At 59.8% G+C, this 22,008-nt stretch overlaps 1 protein-coding gene across 3 annotated transcripts in view; it reads right to left on the bottom strand.

Moving 5' to 3' along the window:
* H6PD (hexose-6-phosphate dehydrogenase/glucose 1-dehydrogenase) overlaps window positions 1-19,320 on the bottom strand; it is a 29,082-nt gene extending 9,762 nt beyond the window's left edge. The window contains exons 1-3 of one of the 3 annotated variants that reach the window (XM_036025267.1): window positions 18,605-19,320; window positions 8,747-9,392; window positions 7,554-7,671 (exon numbers count right to left, since the gene is read on the bottom strand). In XM_036025267.1, coding sequence (XP_035881160.1) covers window positions 7,554-7,671; window positions 8,747-9,392; window positions 18,605-19,305 — 1,465 coding nt within the window. In that variant the 5' untranslated portion in view covers window positions 19,306-19,320. Of the gene's footprint in view, window positions 1-7,553; window positions 7,672-8,746; window positions 9,393-13,953; window positions 14,296-14,613; window positions 14,956-18,604 lie in introns of those variants that run through there. The other 2 variants (XM_028513943.2, XM_036025268.1) reach the window with 2 other exon arrangements.
* Between the last annotated feature and the right edge of the window lie 2,688 nt (window positions 19,321-22,008).

Here is a 22,008-nt window from a genome sequence, read left to right as displayed (position 1 = left end):
AAACTGTGTTGGGTTTTTTCTTTTTTAACGTTAGAGCAGGCGCTGGGAAGACCCAGCCGTCTAGCACCTGCAAGGTAAACATCAGAGAGGGGCTGGCGGTGGTGGCGTCCAGCGGGGCCCGACCAGGCAGAGCAATGGAGACAGGCATCCAGGACTCCACGGCCGAGTAAAAACGGGGTGCGGGGACAGGCTGGCTCGGGGAACAGCGGTTCAGAGCCATGACCCGGAGTGGGGGGGCTCCAGCCAGGCTGCCCGCTCGGCCACGTCTCAGCCCCGTGACCCCGGGCGAGCGGCTCCGTCTCCCCCACGAGAGAGGAATCGCCAGGGCACCTCCCAGCAGGGCTGCCGTGGGGTGATGGGTGGACACGTATGCATACTCGGAAGAGCGCCTGGCACTGACCAGCACTGACCAGCACTGGCCAGCACTGGCTAGTGTTTTTATCGCTATGGGGGCTGGGGGCGGGGGTGGGCTACAGGAGAGGGGCCGGCAGCCAGGCAACTCGGAGGGCGGTCACCGCTTGGAAATGAGAAGCGAGAAAGGGCAGCTGGTCCCCCGGGAGAAAAACGCAAGGACAGTTTCCGTTCCGCATGTGCTGGGTCTGATGAAGCGGTTTTGTGAAAACACCTAAAAGGTGGCTGGAGGTGTCAGCTGGGACCAGCACAGGCAACGAATGCTGGAGAGACACCGGGTGTCATCGGATCAAAAGTGCCATCGCCGGTGAAAGAATCCTTATTTCATAACCACGAAGAAAAAAAAACGGGCTGCCCGTGCAACTGTGTCCCCCCGTCAGTGGGGAACCCGGCTTCGGAGATGTTCAGATTTGGGGGGAAGGGGGTCTTCGGCTCAATGCATCGCGGCAGTCGAGAGTGTGGAGAAGGAAGCCTTGAGAACAGATGAATTCTTGATGGAGAGAACACCGTGGCGTCCTTAACAGCCCCAGTATCTGCTTACTATTCATTAGTTGGGCAAATCCCTAAGTGGCCCTTTTCCTATTTTTATCCTCCCTCAGCCCGCGGGGTGGCGGGGAGAGAGCTTCGCATGCCTCACGGGGCTGCTGCCCGCTGTGACAAAGGCAGCTTCTTTCATCCCTAATTTCAAGCTTGGGGGGGGTCCCCCCCGTGTTTAGCACGGCCCATGGATTGGTGGATTTTGATCCTTTCCCGGCCAGCTGTATCTTTTCAGAGTTCAAGTGCAGCGACCACAACCACAGGCCTGTGCCTCTCAGGAGGAGGCCATGCAGCTAAGCACAAGATTGGTGGGGGTGGGGGGGGTGCATCGTGGGGGGGGGTGCATGGGGGGAGGGTGGGGGCGGGCAGCTTGGCCTCTTAAAGACGCCCTGCAAGCTGGTTTTTTCTGGTTAACACCAGTTACTGGGGACTGATTGTTTTTTTCCCCCGAAAACGATCTCTATTGACCCCTCGCGTCCTTTTCTAGGTTGAAAGGTGAGAGTTAAAACCCACCGATGTCTGAACAAGGACGGGACAAAGCACAACCAGGGTGGACGCCGGGCAGAAAGGCCCCTGGACACTGGGTCTCCCCCCGTTTGAGTCCAGGACTTGTCCAAGACCACAAGCAGGGAGACCCACCGCTTCCGCCCTCAGTGACACTGCCCCTCGGACCTCCGTGGGTGGCACCCCACGGCCGGCGAGGGAGGTCCGGTGAGATGCAGTAACGGCTGCAGAGTTGACTTGACCCCGTGGCCTATGAAGTCCACCTCAGAAGCATACTTAGAGCAGGACTGTCAAACTCATTTTCACGGGGGGCCACCTCAGCCTCGCGGTGGCTGAATGTAATTTCAACTCCCTAACAGTTTAGGAGTAGTTGCATTTATACAGTCCTAAAATTATTCCAGACCTTTGAAGGCCACCGCGAGGCTAGGGTGGCCCCCCGTGAAAATGAGTTTGACAGCCCTGACTTTAAGGGGAAAAAGTGTAAGACTCACAAATGTTCTAGAATTAGATCGAGGTTGCCCGAGTTCCTGAATATGTTTACAACTCCTGAATTGTATATTTTAAAAGGGTCAACTTTATGGCATGTGAATTATATCTTATATATTTTTAAAAGATTTTATTTGTTTATTTTTAGAGAGGGAAGGGAGGGAGAAAGAGAGAGAGAAACATCAGTGTGTGGTTTCTGGGGGTCATGGCCTGCAACCCAGGCATGTGCCCTGACTGGGAATCGAACCTGCGACGCTTTGGTTCGCAGCCCGCGCTCAATCCACTGAGCTACGCCAGCCAGGGCTTATCTTATTTTTTTTTGAAAGCTCACAAAGTGCTGTTTCAAACAGCAAAGACCAGAAACAAGCAGAATGCCCAGACTCACAGAACAATTCCTACTGCTCTGTGGGATGAACAGAACGGAACAGAAATACGGGGTGACCGAGAGGCACAGACTGTGCAGCCTGTCACTGATGAAAATGTAAATGCCCGTACGCGTTGGGGGGAGAGAGAGCATCCGGGGAAGAGTGGCTGTAGAGCTGTCACAGACCGGGTGGGGGACCCTGTACAGCCCCTCGCCAGCCACAGGTGCACCACGTGGGGCCGAGAGACTGGGTCCACGGCTGCCTCCGGCCCTGCCAACCTGCAGGGAGAACTCCAAGTCCATCTGTAAAGCATTCCCACGAACATCGTCTGATTTAACCCCCGGGACAACCCAAAAGAGACACAATGGGTCATGGTCACTCGAGGGGGCCTGTCCGGAAGAAGTCCAGCCATCGTTACTATATCAAGAATGGCTTGTGTGACATCCATGTAACCTGGCAGCCCAGGGGAGCGGCCTGGAATGCTCAAATGTGAACCATGACCACTTCACTGTACTGGTCAGTGGGGGCGTTAGATGCTGCCACTGAGTGAGCATGTGTACTGTGTGGCCGTCGCATTCAAAACGACTGAGCGAGCACAGCAATGAATCTGCATCAGATTTTGCGTTCAGCCTGAACATTCCTCCGTGGAAACTATTTGGAGGATTCAGAAGGCTGCAGCTACGGGCAACTGGTGATGGGCAGCTTCATCACAACAATGCGTGCTACTCATGTATCAGGTCGCGTGCAGTTTTTTTGCAAAACATCAAATCACCCAGGTGACTCAGCCCCCCACCACCCAGATTTGGCGCCCTGCGACTTCTGGCTTTTCCCAAAACTAAAATCAGCTTTGAAAAGGGAAGAGATTTCAGACCATTGATGAGATTCGGGAAAATGTGACGGGGCAGCTGATGGCGATTGGGAGAACTGTGTGAGACCCCAAGGTGCCTGCTTTGAAGGGGACTGAAGCGTCATTGTCCTGTGTGCAGTGTTTCTTGTATCTTCTTCCATAAATGTCTCTATTTTTCATGACACGTGGCTGGAGGCGGTCGGGACAGACCTCGGATAACGGAGACGGTGCCAAGGACCACAGCCTTTGGACCTGGGACCAGAAACCCTGTGCTATTGCCTCCGAGTTACGAGAGATCCAAAAATTCCCAGTAAAAACAGGGATTTAAGCCCTGGCTGGCGCAGCTCAGTGGATTGAGCACAGGCTGCGAACCAAAGCATCGCAGGTTCAATTCCCAGTCAGGGCACGTGCCTGGGTTGCAGGCCACGGCCCCCAGCAACTGCACATTGATGTTTCTCTCCCTCTCTCTCTCTCTCTCTCTCTCTCTCTCCCTCCCTCCCTCCCTTCCCTCTCTAAAAAAAATAAATAAATAAAATCTTTAAAAAACCCAGTAATTTGAAAACACAATAAACTGAAAACTAGCTGCAATCCCCACCGGTATCTTCTGGGGTCACTAAAAATAAAAAGAAGGGAGCTGGGCTGAGCAGAGAGCTGTGGGCTGGCGGGGAAGCCTGGCAGCCGCCCGGAGCTCCTCCCACAACAGCCCGCAGCCGGCAGGGGGCTGCCCTGGGGCGTGCGCCCCAGCCCTTCCGGACACCAGGCTGGAAGGCAGGACAGCTGGCGTGCACCTGGGAGGGTCCTGGCGGCCTCGTCCCTCAGCGAGAGGCACGGAGCGGTCACGCCAGCCCTCAGAAGGGAACGTGCATCGCGCCCCTTCCGCAGTGTCAGGACAGGGACCCTCCCAAGCCAGCCTCGGTCTGTTGGGGACCCAGCCTGCTCTCGGCAGAGCCTTTCCCAGGGGCTGTGACAGGGGCCAGCAGGGGCCATCTGCACACAGAAGCCAAGTGTCCTGGCCAAGGTCACTCCCTAGTGCTGCTTCAGGAGACCCGGGTGCCGGGGTGTCTGTGACTCTCTGGGGCTCACCGGGTGCGGGGACGGGCCAGGAGGGCGCCCCAGATGCGACAGAGGGAGCTGCGTACTGGGGGACTGGCAGGAAGAGTCCTTTTTCCTTTCCTCCCCACCCTCCCACGTCTGTCTGTCTGTCCACCTCCCCCCTCTCTCCCTGGGCCAGTCTGTCCGTGCAGCAGACCTGCCACGGCAGCACGCTCCCCTGGGCCAGAGGCTGTGGCAGAAAGGGGGGAAAAACCACTCACCCAGCCATGAGGGAGGGAGCCGGGGCGGCCGCCTCCACCCCGTGGATGTGAGTGCGTGGGGGTGGGGACACCCAAAGGACCTCGCAACTCGCAGGCCCCTTTCCCAGGGCTCGAGGCAGCAGCTCTGACTGGAAGAGCTCCTCTTCCAGGCCTTGCTCACAGCCCCACCCCCTCCCAGTGCTCCAGGGGCCAGCCAGGCTGCCAGCGGGACCAGGTCAGTGCCTCCCCGCACAGGACCCAGTGGGGGCTGCACAACGGCCACCGGGAGGGAAGGGAAAGCCAGAGCTGGCTGCCAGGGTCAGGGTGGGGGTGGGGGGGTGATGGCTGCAGAGGGAAGACCAGCCACACTTTGCCCTTTGGCTAGTGGGTCAGAATGTGGGCCTAGAGCCTGCCTGCTGGCCACGCCCAGTCCTACTGCAGCAGGCACCAGGACCTCCAGCAGGAGGCCAGTCCTCCCTCCTGCCCGCTTCCGGTCCCCAACCCCGGGAGAAGGCAAGCTGAGGCCCCGATGTGCTGCGCGCGGGGCCTACTGGCCACGGCCCAGGCTCCAAAGCAGGACCCAGAGGGAGCAGCCAGGACCAACGCTTGGGGCACCAGAGCTGCACCAGGCCACCTGCTCGGGATGTGAAGAATGCCTGTCCTTCCGGGTCCCAGTGGCGGCGAGGGGGTGGAGGAAGAGAAGCGGGGGGGGCGGAGACAGAAAGACAGACAGACAGACAGGCAGACAGAGAACTCACTCTGTCGCCAAAGAACTGGTGTCCCAGGCCCCGCCGAGCACGGTAGTGGGAAGTCACCCCCATTACATACCGTTCTGGGCCTGAATACGCAGCTGGCAGGTCAACAGGCCAGCTGGGGCGACTCGGCCTCCAGGACGGCTGCAGTCCCCCTGGCCACCTCTGACAAGGGCAGGGGCAGAACCAGCCCCTCAACCGCACCCTCACTGGCTGCAAGTCCCTGGGGGCTGCTGGGACCCCCCTGTGCCTGCCCTGCTCCGGGTCTCTTGGCCGCTGGGCTGAAGGCACCATGAGCACCGTGGGCACCGCAGTGAGGCAGCCGGGCCTGAGCCCTGGCCAGAGCCTCAAAGGTCTCCACAGCACCCTCCCCCATGGTGCTGACATACACCAGGAGATTCTCCCTGCCCCAGGCTGGCCCTGACAGCCAGACTTGCCCAGGCCCCTGCCTGTCCTCCTGTCTTTCTTGCTTTCTGTTTTCCTCTCTCCAAAACCCAAAAGTACCACTTCTACACGTCCCCTAGCCCCTGGCTCCACAGGGATCCTGCAAAGAGACCTACAAACAGCAGCTGATCCAAGAAGCAATAAGAGCTAACGGTGCCTACTGGTATTTCCAGATATCATGGATCTTCTCCAACCCGCAGTAGGCACGGGAAGGAGCTGCCAAAAATAGCGGGGTGGGGGGGGTCCTGGCGGCCTAGCCCTGCCAGTAACCAGGCCAAGTTCAAGTTCCAAGCAGAGCCAGGTGCTGGCTCCCACAGCGGGTGTGGCTGGGCTCCTCCCATTCCGCCTCACGCTCTCTCAGCGCTGGGTCTGCAGCTCATCTCCCTGCAGATAAAGCAAGGTCAAGGCCCAGCACTCACTCCTGCCAGGACATCAGACATATATAGGCACAAGGAGGGAACCCACCAACGGCCTGAACCCTTGCTGAGGACAGCAGCACAAATCTGGAAGGGCTGGGGCATCCCGAGACCCCCAAAGGCTCACTGCAGTGGGGACCTCTTTTTCGATAAGGGTTCCAGACTAGAGAAGCCCAGCTCCACTCAAGGGCAGCAGTGCCCTCCGGGCTGGCTCCCCGAGTCCTGCCTGACGGCCCCAGCCCACCCTGCCCCCCTTCCCTGCCCCCACGGAGTTTGTCCCCATACATTCTCCCCCCAGCGAATTGGTGAGGCATCGGGGCACAGAAGTGGGGTCCCCCTGCTCTCTGTATCTCTGGAGAGCAAGTGGCTCTGAATATACATCCAAAGAGGAAGGGAGAGAAAGCTGGAGAGACACCAAGAGAAAGGAATAATTTACATTAAATTATTTAATTTAAACAATAAAAAAGAGGAAAAGGCACAGAGAAAGAGGCAGACCTCCTAGCCCCGCACCCAGGCCCTCGGGATGTCTGGGGCCCCACCCCACCCAGGCGCACACTGCGTGGTACGGGCGGGCCGGTGGGCCGGGACCCTCCTTCCAGGCTGCAGATGCGTCTGCAGGGAGCTGCATGTTGGATGCAGAGCCCGGGGCTGGAGCCAGAACGCGGGCCTGGGACCTGGCCCCACCGCTTCCTACCAGGTGACCTTGGGCACGTCACCAAACCTCATCTGTCCGTGGAGGCTAATAATACACCCACCTCGTTTGGCTACTGGGGGGGGATTAGGACAAAAGAGGAATTTGTTTTCATGATTGCCTTGAGTGTGGACAGTCCATGCTCAGAACATCTGAGGACGCCCCAGAGCGCCAGAGCTCCCGGGGGCCTGAGCTGCGGCCACCCACACAACTTCCCCGGCTCATCTCACGGAGGAGGAGGTGACATGCCCAGGCCCCCGGGTGAAGGCAGAGCCGGGCCTGACACTGCAGGGGTGAGCCCGGTGCCCGAGCGGGGCTGGCCCGGGCCCTGCGGCCTGCTGGGACAGACGCCCTGGACAGGGACAACGAGGAGAAGAGCGGGAGGGGCAGCGAAGGGAGGCGCACAGCATGCGGAGTGCCACTCGGGAGTGGACCCTGCCTAGCCGCCCCTCAGAGGCCCCCTAGAGGAAGTGACAGCTGCGAGGAGGGTTAAGAACGGGAGGGACCAGAGGGCGAGGGGGTGTGCTGGTCACCCGGGCCAGGAAGCTCCCTGCCGCCTGAGGGCCTCCACCACGGAGAACCGGGGTGAGCCGCCAGCACTCCCTGTCGGCCAGCAGCTCTGGGGCCACGCGTCCTTCACCAGACCCTGCTCCCCGAGGGCAGCCAGGACCCCTCTCCGGTCTGCCTGTGGGTGCCCCGGGGCTCAGCGAGGTCCGCGCACACCAGCAAGCGGTGGCAGAGGCGCCGGCTGGCGCAGCGTGTCCGCCAACGCAGGGCACAGGGAGGGCGAGGAGGCCCACGCACACACCTTCGGCGTCCAGCGTCTCTTTCAGCACGACCTCCACCCGCTCCACGTGGTGCCGATTCCAGAGGCCGTCCAGGGCCTTGCGGTTCTGGTCCCGGAAGGGCAGGATCTGAGCCACGGCCTGGCGGGGAAGGACACTGGTTGTGCGGCATGCTCCTCCCGGCACGAAGTCGCGGTCCTGACTCCCGGGGGGGGGGGGGGGGGCCCACACCCGCTGGTCCCCGCCCCGGGAGGGCGCTCAGAGTGGCGTCCCTGGACTCCAGGGCTTCCCGGCCCAGCCAGCGAGGGCTCAAGCACTTTTAAGGGACCTCCACGGGGTGCCCAGATTTCTAGTTTGCCGGGAAAGAAAATATTCAAGGTTATCTAGTATCTGTCACCATTGACCTTGAACACCAGAGAGCTATCGTCACACTAAAACTGGAGTAAGAAAAGCTTCACATTGAAAACATTCAGCATGTGATTTTTTTTTTCATTTCCCCATAAACAAGTGAAAATCGCACCAGGACAGGTGCTGGTCTGTGGCCCACTCTGGGCACACTGCGGCCCCAAAGGGGGCCGGAGGCGGGTTCCCCCTGGGGCTCGGGGCTCCCAGCCTCCTCAGCGCACACTCCCTGCCCGCATATCGGGGGACAGATGTCCTACAGGGGCTCCGAGGGCACGTTCAGAGTGGCCTGGCCAGCTGACACGTACTCTCGCCCAGGTCAGGCCCCCCCCCCCCCCCCGCCCCCTGTGCTCTGCCACAGGGGCCTGCCCGAGGAGCCTGGACCTTGGGTCCCTATTCAGTGTTAACACCTTGTTACCAGCCTTCTGGCCTGGAACGGAACTCGGGAAGAAAGCGATACTGAAACACAGGCAGATAGGTGTGGAAGAGGTGGCTCGCTGTCATTCCCACAGCACCCCCTGCTGGAAGCCAGCTCCAGCTCCCAGGGGGACTGGGGGCCCCCCCCCGGGGGGACGCAGGGCACCGCTCAGAGAGCAGGGCCCAGCCCCTGCTGGGCAGCAGTGGGCGGGGCACGTGTGCACAAGGGCCGCCCAGACCTGCTCACCGCTTTTCCTTAGTCCTCTGACCTTCACCAGGACCCTGGAGCTCAGATTTCACGTGCCTCTGGGCCTCATTCCACAGTGAGTGGTGCGGCCCCACCCACGGGGTTAGCCCAGCCTGCTCCGACCCCGGCAGGCTCTGAGCTGAAGCTCACCTGCTTGCCCAGGTAATGGTCCACCCGGTACATCTCCTCCTCCTGGAAGAAGCTCCCGAGCTCCTCGGCCAGCTGCTGGGCTGAGAGGTAGTCATGGCCGAAGGGTTTCTCCAGCACGACCCGCAGCCAGGCGTCGGGGCCCGGCCGGCAGCTGCTGTTGATGCTCCGGGCGATGTCCGCGTAGGCGAAGGGGGGCACCGAGAAGTAGAAAATCCGGCCGGCCTCCCGGAGGCCCTCCCGCTGGACCAGCGCCTCAATGTCCTTGCTCAGGGCCAGGTAGTCCTCAGGGGTCTTCAGCTGGCGGTACTGGCTCAGTCGCTGGAACTGGCCCTTGAGTTCAGCACAGCGATCAGGCGCCACATCCTTGGGGCAGGAGAGGGACTCCAGGACCTTGGCCAGGACCCCTTGGCCCTGCTCGGGGGCTGTCAGAGCAGCCCCGTGGAAGCTAAAATGATGGCCCTTCCCTGCCTCGTCCAGGTACAGCTGGAACAGGCCCTGCCACAGGTACTTCTTGGCCAGGTCCCCAGTTGCTCCCAGCAGGATTATGGAGACGTGTCCCTGGAGCTCCTGGGCCTGCAGGCAGCCCAGCAGGGCCACCCACACGGCCACTGGGAGCATCTTCCGAAAGCCTGGGTGCCCGGGGTGCCTGGGAAGACACACAAGGAACAAGGAAGGGTCAGACACGGCCCCGGTGGCTGCGACATGGGGCAAACACACTCCTGGGCTACTGAACACTTCCTGCCTGGCAAGACACAGCCTCGTGTTTCTTGGGAAAACGTTAAGAGGCTCACGGCTTCCCCCTCCCTCCCCGGCAGCTTGCTTCTGTGCCAGGAAGCCAGTGGGTAGAGAGCCTGCAATGTAAACAGGGACTGTGCCCTGGAAGGCGGCAGGCCACCGCGAGAGGTGGGACATTTTTCTACAGGAGCACGGGAAGGCGGCACCGGCCACGGGGGAGGCCCACGGGGCTGCCGTGGGATTGGAGCCACGCAGCTCGTGACCAGGGCCAGGCTGTCGCCCTGCGCACAGGCTGCCTGGGCCACCAGGGCAGCTCAGGGACGCGCCAGGCCCTCAGATGACGCCGGCCACCTCCCCTCACACCGCTTTGCTCCTCCCACGGCCACGGGGCTCTCAGACAACTTGCTTGCGGACCGTTGCTACAGTGTGGGAACTAGAAACACGGACCCTGGAACCGAATGGCTGAGCCTGAATCCCAGTTACACAATCTCTCTGTACCTCAGTTTCCTCGACGGAAGTGGGAGTAACAGAGGCCCCCACATCAGAGGGCCGTTATAAGGCTACGAGGAGTTCATTGTTATAATGTGCTTAGGACAGTGCCGACCGCCCATTCAGTCCCACGTGAGCGGCAGCGATTATTTCGGGATGGCAACAAGAGCGGCAAACTCGGTGCGTGCGTGCGTCAGGTCTCACCGAACGTGGGCCCTGAGAAGACCCAGTGGAGTGGGCACCACCCTCGTGGCCCTTCTGCGGGTAGAACAGCTGAGGCTCAGGCAGGCAAAGGTCCCAGGTGAGAAGGTGGGGGAGCCGGCCGGGCACCAGCCTCCCCGGCTCCTGAGCTGACCACACAGTGACCGTGCGCCTCGGCCTCCCCACGGGGGGGCCTGGCACCTCTGCTGGTTTTCAGCCTAATCTGAAGCGGCCGATGGGGGTGAAAGGCGAGAGGCCTTGGGCCTGCCACAGGCACCGGAGGATCTGCTCTCTGCGGCCTTCCGGTCTGGCCGAGGCTGTAAAGCTTAATGGGATCCATTGGACAACGCGGTTCTCCCTTCCTCCAGCTGCCCACCGGGGCCAGGGCTTCCAGGGGAGGGCAGACCCAGTGAGGAAGGAAGGAGCCACGGTCAGCAACTGGGTCTCAGGAACGGACGGGGGAGCGGGGCCCAGCCCGGGGGGTGGGGCTCACGAGGAAGGACTGAGATGGCCGGTTAGCGCCTGTTTATGTCCCTGACAGGCGTTCACCCACAGGAGGGACGAACAGCACCCTCCACAATGGGGCCATCATCGGGTTACACAGACAGCGGAATCCAGGTTTAAAGGCATCACAGAAACCGCCCTGGCTGCTGTGGCTCAGTGGGCTAAGTGTGGGTCTGAGAACCGAAAGGTTGCAGGTTCAACTCCCAGTCGGGGCACAGGCCTGGGTTTCGGGCCAGGTGCCCGGTAGGGGGGTGCATGAGAGGGAACCACACACGAATGTTTCCCTCTCTTTCTCCCACCCTTCCCCTCTCTCTAAAAATAAAAAAATAAAATAAAATATTTTATAAAAAAGAAGAAAGAGCCCTGGCTGGCGTAGCTCAGTGGATTGAGCGTGGGCTGGGAACCAAAGTGTCCCAGGTTCGATTCCCAGTCAGGGCACATGCCTGGGTTGTGGGCCGGGTCCCCTGCAACCGCACAATGATGTTTCTCTCTCTTTCTCTCTCTCTCCCCCCCTCCCTCCCCACTCTAAAAATAAATAAAATCTTTAAAAAAAAGAATAAAGTAGATATTCTATTAAAAAAAGAAGAAGAAGAAAGAAATCACAGGAACTGACAAGGGCGCTGCAGGCCTCCCTCACCCCCTGCATCAAGGCCCCAGGTCGGCCTCCTGACTCTGACCCCTTTTCCCTGCGCTTCGTCCTCATCTCCCTTGAGACCTACCCCCCGCCCTCCCCCCCACCAGACGGCACCAGTCAGTAGCCAAACCAAGAGGAGAGTCCAACAATGGCGTTGGCGCCGGGCTCCACGAGACACCAAACACACTCCTTACGGAGCTTTTCCCTGGCGGACCAAGGGACCCCTCGCTCCTCCTGCCCTCTCCCTTTCTCTGCGCCCACCCCCCTATCCGGAGCGACCACTGGACCCTTCCGCTTTCTTCTCCTGCTTTCCAAGCCCTGTCCCTGTCCCTCCAAGCATGTCATTCCTAACTGGCACCCACCCCAGTCTGGAGGGAAGGAAAAGCTGCAAGGTCAGTGCGGGAGACAGGCAGCGAGAACGGCGAGGCCCAGGGAAGAGCCTGGGGAGGGAGCCGCCGCCAGCTGGCAGGCTGCACCTCGGGGCTCCTGGCTGGCGAGTGGCAGGCAGGGTTCTGGACGTGCCTGGTACAAGCAGCAGAAGGAGCTCAAGCGCTTCAGGGGGGCCTGGGCGGGCAGGGGAGAGAGCCCCAAGGACCAGAACCTCTAGCCCCCCCGTGCCAAAAGACAGCGGAAAGCCCTCTGTGTAATGCCCTTCTGACGCGGAGGTCTTGCTGCGGGCTCCCGGGCTAGCCCCCCTCGTCTTCTCCTGCGCATGTCCCCAGAACTCCCTCGAACAAGCACATCAGAGCCGCCAGGTATTGCAACAACGTTGCTTACTCTCTGCGGTTGCTCAACTCCAGGGACCACGTCTCTTTCCTGACCCCGTGTGGGTGGTGTGTGTGCGCGTGTGTTTGGTTTACTGCCAGGTTTTTAACCTTAACAGTGTTTCTCAAACTTTAATGTGTATCTGAATCTCTTGGGGATCGTTTTGAAATACAGATTCCGACGCAGAGAGTTCGGGGAGGGGCCTGAGAGGCTGGCAGCTCGTCTGAAGAACACACTTGCACTTTGGACAGCGAGAGGCAGGAGCGCTGTGCACGGAGTCCAGAGTGGCAGCTCTTGCGGGAATCACCCCGCACCTGCCTCCCGCTGCCTTCGCCGAGGCAAAGGGCTTCGGGCTCGGGCGGGGGCAAGCAGGGGATCTTTCGAAACCGCCTGCCGTGGTTTCGACCAGCCCGTCCCCTGCAGACTGGCCCCTAACTACGGAGAGCCCGACGGCCATCCCTAACGGTCGGTTCAGCAGGCAGCGTGTGCAGAGGACGCAAACACGCGGTCTCCCTCGTTCCTCGGACCCCCCCCCCCCGCCCCTGGGAAGGAGGCTCTGCGGGGACGGACGCCCGTCGCACACAGACGAGAACACCACAGGCGAGGCCGACTGTTGAGTCACGAAGCCCGAGTCCCCGTGCCCATGCAGCGTGGCATTTGGCGCGGAGGACCTGGGCTCAAAGCCACCTCCGAGCTCTATGACCTAATTCAGTCACCTAGTCGGGCTGGGTCCACGTCTCCTCGTCTAAAAAAGGGGACGCCAGGTGGCCGCAGCGCGTCCCCTGCGAGGCTCCACTTTGGAAGGGTTTCCTGAAGCCCTCCCTCCCGCCTCCTGGCCGGTCCCGAGAAGGATGGGGCTGTGGGGTGGGGGGGTCTGCTAGTGTGACCAACTTGCAGTCGGCCAAAGGCACGGCAGGGGCGCTGTCCCTGCTGACCCTGAAACACACACACCTCTTCTCGTTTTCATAAACAGACAGGAGGCCCTTAGTGGAAAGTCTGAGAAGCTACTGGACAGGGTAGGCAGCACATTGGGCTGTGAGTCGGAATGCAAGGTGGTTCTCACTGGTCCTGCCGAGGAACCACCTCATCTCCTGAAACACTGTGTCTTTTACCCCCGCTGCGCGCCTGAGGCCTCATCCGCCGCCTGGGAGAGGCTGAGCCACAGGGCCGCTGCCAGCATCTCCTGCCCTTAAGCCCTGTGTTTCCCAAGGAAAGGAGATCACTGTTATCCGAGAGACGCCCACCCCCTTTCTGGAAGGGCAGTTAAGCGCTTGCAGCCCCAGGCCAAGGCAGCGGGCCAGGGGAATGCAGGGCTGACACACAGGAGGCAATGAGCTGGTGGTAACCGAGTCCTTCGGAAGTGAAGACAAAGCTCTTTGGAGCCGCACCTTCCGGGCTCATGCTCGGGAGAATGCCGTTTCATTCACACACAGCAGTGATGGTTCAAGACACTTACTTCTTGGGGCCCTGGCTGGCATAGCTCAGTGGATTGAGCGCAGGCTGCGAACCAAAGTGTCACAGGTTCGATTCCCAGTCAGGGCACATGCCTGGGTTGCAGGCCATGACACCCAGCAACCGCACATTGCTGTTTCTCTCTCTCTCTCTCTTTCTCCCTCCCTTCCCTCTCTAAAAATAAATAATAATAAAATAAAATAAAACAAAACAAAAATGTTTAAAAAAAAAAAGACACTTACTTCCAGAAACACACCTCACTGCAAAGTGCGGGCCGTGGGGGCATCCTCGGGGGTGTGGCGGTCGTCCCCCTGACGGGGTTGCTCTTGGCTTCGGGACTGACAGCGCACATGCCCACCGTCCAGGCACCCGCCGCTGCCCCCACCTGCAGACCGAGGGCGCCCTGCCCAGCACCCCGGGGACTCACCTCTGCAGCTCGGCTCTGATAACACCCACAAAGCTGTGGGCACTGCCCGGCCAGGGGATTTGGGTCAGAATCAGGGTTCCCCTCTTTGTCTCTGCCCAGGCAAAAGGGGCAGCTATGGGGGGGGGGCACCCGCAGAGCCGTGCCTGCCCAGGCCCGGCGCAGACCCAGCTTGTGCCGGGGCCAGCGGTTTCCGGCGCGGCCCAGGGTCTGGGCCTCTGTTCCCAGAAGCCACGGGGCGGGAGAGGGGCTGGGAGGCAAAGGTCAGTGGCTGTGGCCACGCTGCTCCCTTGACTTCTGCTTTCTGTTTGCCAGGTGGGGAGGAGGGAGGTTTTCTTTAAACCACAGCCCAGGAGTTTGGGATTTTTAAAAGAATGTGTAGGAGTCAAACAAAGGAAGCTGAAGGTCCTTTTCAACTAAAGGACCAGGGACTGGGCCGGGTCTCTTCTCTACTCGCTGGCTCTCTTGCTCTCTCCTTTCTCCTGCTCTCTTTCCTGTCTGTTGGGGCCCCTCTGTGCCACCCCCTCTCGTCCCCTCCCCCCCGCACATGCAAGCCGGACAGACCTTCATCAACGACCGCCCAGAGCTGGACTAGGGACCACTGTGAGATCGCGCTCTAGGGCCCTTCTTCCTAACCCGAGAGAGGGTCCTCATTCCCATCCCCTGTTTAGTCCCCACCTTGGGTCCCAAAGACTCAGAAGGTGTGCTGTAGCCGCCTTGTACCTGTCTGCAAGATTCAGCTGCTAAATTTTCAGGAAATTTTCCAGCCAGTTGTTAAGCACAGCCAGTATTAACAACCGAAGTACACACACTTATAACTACACCCATTGTATTTGCAGCACAGGTCATAAATACTCCAAACGCATGACTTCCTAATTATTTTGCTACATGTCACTAGGATCCAGGCTCTTGACATTATTTTCATCTATTGTACCTGTAAGAAGAAGATATTCTGTAACATGTGCTTGAAGTTGGCCGGCTAGCCGTGTTTACCAGCAGTCATTGGCAAATGCTCCAATCCAGCCCTCCCCACCTCCCGCCCCCTGCAGAGTGGGTTGTTACACATTTACCAGCACAACTGGCCCGTCTGCCAAGTCCACGCTTCCCGTCTGGACTTGCTCCCCCTCAGCTCCACGCTCAGACCACCAACTGCTACTGTGACACCACTAGTTGCACGTTTGCAGCTTTCCAACCTGCTCCGAGCACAGATTCCCCCATTCTCAGTACAAGGAAGAGCTCTCCTTCCAGCACTCGGGCCAGAAACCTTGGGGTCCCCAGCCCCTCACAAACCCTACAGCTTCTATCTTCGAAACTGATGGGGAAAACACCCGCTTCTCTCCACCTTCCCCCGCTGCACTCAGGTCCTGGCCGCCACCATCACCTCCGCCTGCCCTGCGGTTGAAACCACCCCACTGGCCTCCCATTTCTCTCCCTCCCTGAACCCAGCGGTCCCTGCCTGGGTCAGCCCACATCTTTCTTCTGCTCAGTGGCCTGCAGGGCCTACACAGGCTGGCCTCCCCCTGCTACCTCTGTCTTTTTCCTGCTTCTCCACCCCCCTCTAGGCTCCAGCCACCCACCCTCCTGCCTCAGGGCCTTCGTACTTGCTGCTCCCGCTGCCTGACCCACTTTTCCCCGCACATGTCCACACGGGCCGCCCCTCACTGCTTCAAGTCCCGGCTGTAATGTCACCTTCTCAGTGAGGCTTTCTTGGCCGACTATGTAAAACTGTAACCCTCCCACCCCCACGCCACCCCCTGCTTTATTTGTCCCCGTAGTTCCAACACACTGGGTGAGAAAAGGACGTTGATTTTGTTCATTGTCTGCCACCCGGCCCCTCCAGAGCGTAAGTGCCACTGAGGACAGAAGTGTTTGTGCTTTGTCCACTGCACATCTCTCCGGCACACAGAACAGGGGCCCGGCACATGGTGCGTGCACCCAAACACCTGCTGAACGAACGAATACACCGATTTGCCCAAGACCTCTGTCGCCTGTGTCTGAGCTCTCTGCACGTGAACCACGGCGCAAAGGAACGAACCTCGGGTGGAGACAAATACGTGACATTGTACATATGAGCAGCAGCTTGCTGCCTGTAACAATACTATTAATCATAAAAGAGAAACTTACAGTGTTACATTGCACATGAAATGCTAGTCTAAGAGCTCGACATGAATCACGTGACCACCTGTGAGGGAGGCATTACTTCTGTCCCTGTTTTTAGAAGGAGCAGAGAAACGAAGGTGCAGGAGGCAGAATCACTTACTGCAGCGGGACAGGCGACAGGATGAGGACAGACAGATGGGCAGACTGGCTCCAGCACGAACCGCCCCTCGACCGGCCCATGCCTGACTGCACCCCCCTATGGCAACATGCATAACATTGTAGCAGTGCGGCCCCGCCTTCTGCTCCCCTAACACACGGGAACGTCAGTGGTTTAAACAAACAGGCTCCTTCTCTTGCATAAGCTCCGGGAGCTGGGAGGCAGCTCGGCGCCCTGAGGTCAAGGTGTCCGGAACACCGACTGCTGTAAACGGCTAACAGTGACTCACTCCCCTTCTCCCTTTTGACGTCACAAAAACATCGTGTTCAAGCCTGAGTTGCTTTGTGAAAACTGGAAGGGCCGCTGGGTTTCTGGGGAACAGCTGCCGTGGGAGAGCCAAGCTGTGGGACCTTACGCAGGCTATTTAACCTCTCTGTCCCTCCCTCAGCCACAGAGCGGGAAAACAAGTCGATGAAAACAAAACGAGATGCTCCGCATAAAGCACTTGGCACGACGCGTGGCATGGCGCAGGCACCCGAGAAACATTAGCTCCGACTATCATGAAACCAGTAGCATCGTGAGCAAAGGGGCGTCTCTCGCTGGCTTCTTGGAACAGCTGCGAGGCCAACCAGCCGCCTCACAAGACAGGACGTGCCAGGGAACAGCCGGCTCACCGACGGCTTCCTGACCTTCCAGCCACACCCACGAAAAACGCACAGGACGTGATGCTGAGGCGGTTAAGTCCCCAGCCAGCCCTGGAGGGGTGGATGACCTGGCCCAAAGAACACAGCCCGAGGGCGAACCTCTCACGCTGTAGCCCTAGGCTCTCTCTTGCTTCACCACTGAGAGCCTTTTCTCCAGCTGTAAAACAGGGGTCATCACCTCCTGGAAACCCCTGGCTGGAAAAAAAAAACACCACCCAGATCACGGCTGCAGAAATACTCTGGGAGGCAACGGAGGTGAGAGCTCTCCCAGACAAAGGGCCACCCGGCTCCCAACGCTGGGCAGCGGAAAAAGCAGCACCAGACATCCTGCTGTGCCCCGGGGAAGGCCTGACAGACTCCAGGGGAAGTCTGCCAACCTGCGATGACATTTGTCTTGCTTGAATGCCATCAATAAAGTGAGAAGTGGCCGGGCCACAGAGGACCAAAGTGCCTCTTGGTTTCCCTTCTCTTGCCCACAGATGTAACTTATTTCCCTTCTAACCGGCCCAACCCCATCTGACTGGAAGAGTAACTTAGTAACCCCGGACGCGGGATACAACTGACTTGAATGTTTGCCTAAAGTGGTTATTTGTTGAGCGGTCATGTACGTCAGAGAAACAGTTGCACAAAACGCTCTCGGAAAAGCCAACTCTGTTTACGCCAAACACGGAGCATTTTTCTCTCTCAGGTGCTCCTAAAACTTACCAAAAGATTAGCCCTGCCCTGGCTGGCGTAGCTCAGTGGATTGAGCGCGGGCTGCAAACCAAAGTGTCGCAGGTTCGATTCCCAGTCAGGGCACATGCCTGGGTTGCAGGCCATGACCCCCAGCAACTGCACATTGATGTTTCTCTCTCTCTTTCTTTCTCCCTCCCTTCCCTCTCTAAAAATAAATAAATAAAATCTTTTTTAAAAAAGGTTAGCCCTATAAGCTCAGAAATTCTTTCAGCCATCCCTCTCTGCAAACAATGCAGAAAACAATTTAGAATGTGCCCGCTGTACACCCGTTTTCCCTCATCCGCTACATTTGGTGAGCCACTGGCCTAGCGGGGGTGGGGTGGGAGCCGCACAGGGTTGTGGGGGGCAAGGAATTTGGGCTTATGATTTTTCCAGTTCTTATTTCTGGCAAAACTTTCCAATTTGAGTGAGCTGATTTTCAGAGCTCTGGGCCTGTTTGCTTCTGGAAAACCACTCGTCGGGTGTATTGGGATCTCCGACTGAAACCTGAGGGTTAATGCCAAAGATGAAGCAGATCCCATGAAAAAGCAATGAGTCCCTACTCGCGGTGAACTGAATTCCAGAAAGCCTAGGAAGGCACCCCACTGGTCCCTCTGGACTCGCCTCACAGGGGCCTGCCTGCCGCCGAACCACCGACACACAGAACCTGTGCCCAGGGATCTGACCGAGGTGGACGTGAACAATTAATTTATTTTGCAGAAAGAGGGTGGGAGGAGGTTTCGGGCAGGCTCTGGCCCGGCCTGGTTCCCAGCGGCTGCAGGCTGGCGGGTGGTGGCGAAGGTGACTCTTCCCGACAAAATGCCCAAGGGTTTAACAGCCGCGCGTGGCCGGCCTCCCGGGCCCGCGGCCCGACCCACCGACCTCTGGTTCGGCCCCGCGCGCGCGCGCAGCCGCCATCCGGCCAGAAGGAACCCATGTGGCCAAAGGAGCCGGAGAGAAAGCGGGAGAGGCAGCTTACTTCGTCTTAGCCGTCAGAGCCGGCCGCTGCTCCGCGGAACGTCGGGGCGGCGCGTTGAGCGGGGCGCTGCTGCCCGGGCTCAGGCCGGGGCCCCGCGCATCGTCTTCCGCGGGCCTGGGCTGACCCGACAGGTGCGCGTCACGCGGCCCCGCGCCTGATGCGCGATCGGGTTTCACCAGCGGAACCGGGCACAGAGAGCGGGGTGGGGGGTGGGGGGGGCGTGAGGCCAAGTTCAGCCCCACCGCCCTTCCCCTGCCCGGAAGCGCGGCTCCCAGGGCCTCACACCGAGGCGGCTTCTGCGCGCGCGCGCGCGCGCACAGGGGTCCCCTGGTCCGGGGCGCGCGCGCGCGGGAGGCCCCAGGCAAGGTGCACGCGCGCGCACAGCAGCGGGACAGAGCCGGGAGCTCAAGGCGGAGGCGGAGACGCAGACGAGACCACGCCCCCTGGCTCCGGGCAGTCCCCGGAGGAGCAGACGGGGCCTCCGAACGAGTTCCTAGTTCCTTCAGATCCGCTGCATTCTGGAGCAACAGGGGCGGGCTAGTGGCCGGTCCTCCCTCCCAACCGCAGCCGGTCTCCCGCCCGGGGCGCTGCTGTGCATCGTAGGGGCTGCCTTGTGAGACACACGAGTGGCCGAGGGAAGTGGTCGTGTCGAGGAGGAGGCCAGGGAGCCTGGTTGCTGGCTTCTCCCCAGAATCCAGCATGATCTGTGGGAGCAGGTCACCTGCCCTCCCCAGGCCTTGCTTTCCTCGGTCTGGGTGGCTGGTCTGATGGAGCAGCTTGGTTCACCCTGTTTGCAATACCCGGAGTACTGACCTAGGGGTCGGAGAGCACGCCACTGCCACGACTTCGCCAGGCAGCTCTAAGTCCCTGCTTTTACCCGGTGACCTGAGGCTCAGTTTCTTCGCCCGGACCAGAGGGCAGTGAGCGGGTGCCCGCCCCGCGGGTTACCGGGCCTGGCATAAGTGCTCAGTAAGCGGGAGCCTGCACTCCTGTGGTCTCATTAGCAGAACAGCAAAGGGAAAGAGGGCCCTCTCTTCAGGGTGACGGTGAGGTGGATAAGTGCACCCAGTGGGTGGCGTGCCGGTCCTCCACCCCACCCCTGGCCATTCTCTCGCTGCACCTGCCTCCCCAGCGCCCCCCCACCCCCTCCCCTGGGCAGCAGCCCTGTGCCCACTTTTCTCCCAGCCCTACTGTGCTGGGAGTGCACACAGTGGGGCCCCAGCAGTTACGGAGGCAGCTGCTCCTTCCTGTTTCTCAGCAGAGCCTCAGTGACCCTGGGTTAATTAAGGCAGGGGGCAGCGCTACCCTGGCCAGCCAGACCACCTCCTGGACATAGATCCCCCGTTCCCACCCTGTGCCTTCTCCAGACTCACCCTCTCCCCAGCCCAGACACAGGAGGATGCATGCCCAGCTCTGCCCAAGAATGCCGGGCCCCCAAGATGGGTTCTGGCCAGAGCCCGGAAACGTGTAGCAGGTTTTATTTCCGGACGGTTCCTGCAGAGGCAGAGGGTCAGGAACCAGCAGAGGGGACTGGGCAGTGGCCAGCAGGACTAATCAGGGCTACAGGCTTGATGACCACACAGGATGTTGGGCAAGAAGGTTCCGGGAAGGCTGGGGAACCAAGGGGGGCTGGGCGCCCCTGCCACCAAGGCCACGGCTGTCTGGGGGCCTGCAGTGGGCTGTGCACCTGGGGAAGGGTTTCAGCCATCCTGAGTGGGGCGCATTCAGAGGATGGAGGAACCCCTACCCACCGGCTGCCTCCACACCTGGAAGTGGCAGGAAGGCCTGGGTGCAGGCCAGCCAGACCAGCCTGGGCAACATCAGGACTCTCGGTCCAGAGGCCTTGCCATGCTCTGTAACCCTGGGCGCACCAGGCACCCACACAACTATGTGGACCCAGGCCAAGGGAGGCACAGCAGGGAGCAGGCAGGTGCCCAGAGGCCGAGGCGAGCGGAGGGGCCCTTTCCCAGATGTCCGCACAGCCGTCACGAGGGTGATGCTCGGGCACCTTGAAGGTGTCTTTGAAAATATCCCGCCCTGGCTGGCGTAGCTCAATGGATTGAGCACAGGCTGTGAACCAAAGCATTGCAGGTTTGATTCCCAGTCAGGGCACATGCCTGGGTTGTAGGCCATGGCCCCCAGCAACCGCACATTGATGTTTCTCTATCTCTCTCTCTCTTTCTCCCTGCCTTCCCTCTCTAAAAATAAAATAAATAAAATCTTAAAAAAAAAAAAAGAAAATATCCCCAAGCCAGTCCACTGTAGCCAGCTCATTAAAAAATCGTGTGTGCTCGTGTACCCGTTGGTGGGCGGGGTCTGAGGAGGGGTGGAAATGAGCCTAGGGTGTCACACCCGTTCCCCCATGTGTCACCAGGGTGTCTCTATTTCTCTGGTCTCCCAGTCTCCTCCCCATGCGGCGCCTTCTCCCCCAACCCGGACCATTGCTTCGCTTTCTCTCCATCACGCAGTCAGCCTGCGTTCCGGAGTGAGAGTGCTGCCCCCAAAACCAAAAGTCCTGAATCCTCATCCATCCGGGGCCTGGTCATTGGCTTCCGCCCCGTAGCTGACCTGAAGCTTTTCTCGGTTCTGAGCCAACAGCGGACGCTCCAGGCCGCGTCACCGGGGGCCAGCTGTGCCCCAGACGCTCAGAAGGAAGCCAGAGGAAGGAGTGAGCTCCCTCCGGGGCCCGGGACCTGGGCTGGGCCTGCCCCGGAGTGCCCTGCAGCCAGCCATCCGGGAGCAGGTTTGCTGTGCCTTCCCGGATCTCGGGGCGGGCAGTGGTCCGGGTACGCACCCGCCTCGCAGATGTGGAAAGCTGAGCCTCGGACTGATGAACGACTCACAGGAGACGTCTGTGGAGCTTCCATTTTCAGGCAGCGTTCACTAAGTCCGCTCTGCCTGCTCACGCTTTGCTTTTCCCAGGGGTGGGGAGGGGGGAACAGGTGTCGTAGACGTGAGAAAGCTCAGCGCTCTTTTCTTTTTTTTCGAAGATGGGATTCGTAGAGTCTCCACGAAGTCGCCGTGTGCTGGCTTTCTCTGGCTGCCAGAACAACGGGCCGCCATTGAGTGATTTAAAGAACACAAATATGCCCTGGCTGGCGTAGCTCAGTGGATTGAGCACGGGCTGCGAACCAAAGTGTCGCAGGTTCGATTCCCAGCCAGGGTACATTCCTGGGTTGCAGGCCATAACCCCCAGCAACCGCACATTGATGTTTCTCTCTCTCCCTCTTTCTCTCTCTCTCCCCCTCCCTTCCCTCTCTAAAAGTGAATTAAAAAAAAAAAAGAACACAAATCTGTTATCTCACAGGCCTGTCGGTCAGGAGCCCCACACGGGTCTCAGGCTCGACCCAAGGGGCCGCAGGACCACCTTCCTTCCCAGGAGAACCCTCCTCCTGCTCTGTCGG

This window comes from Phyllostomus discolor, chromosome 5 (assembly GCF_004126475.2).
Source record: "Phyllostomus discolor isolate MPI-MPIP mPhyDis1 chromosome 5, mPhyDis1.pri.v3, whole genome shotgun sequence".
In the NCBI taxonomy this organism is placed as follows: Eukaryota; Metazoa; Chordata; class Mammalia; order Chiroptera; family Phyllostomidae; genus Phyllostomus; species Phyllostomus discolor.
This window is presented reverse-complemented; position numbering and strand designations above follow the sequence as displayed.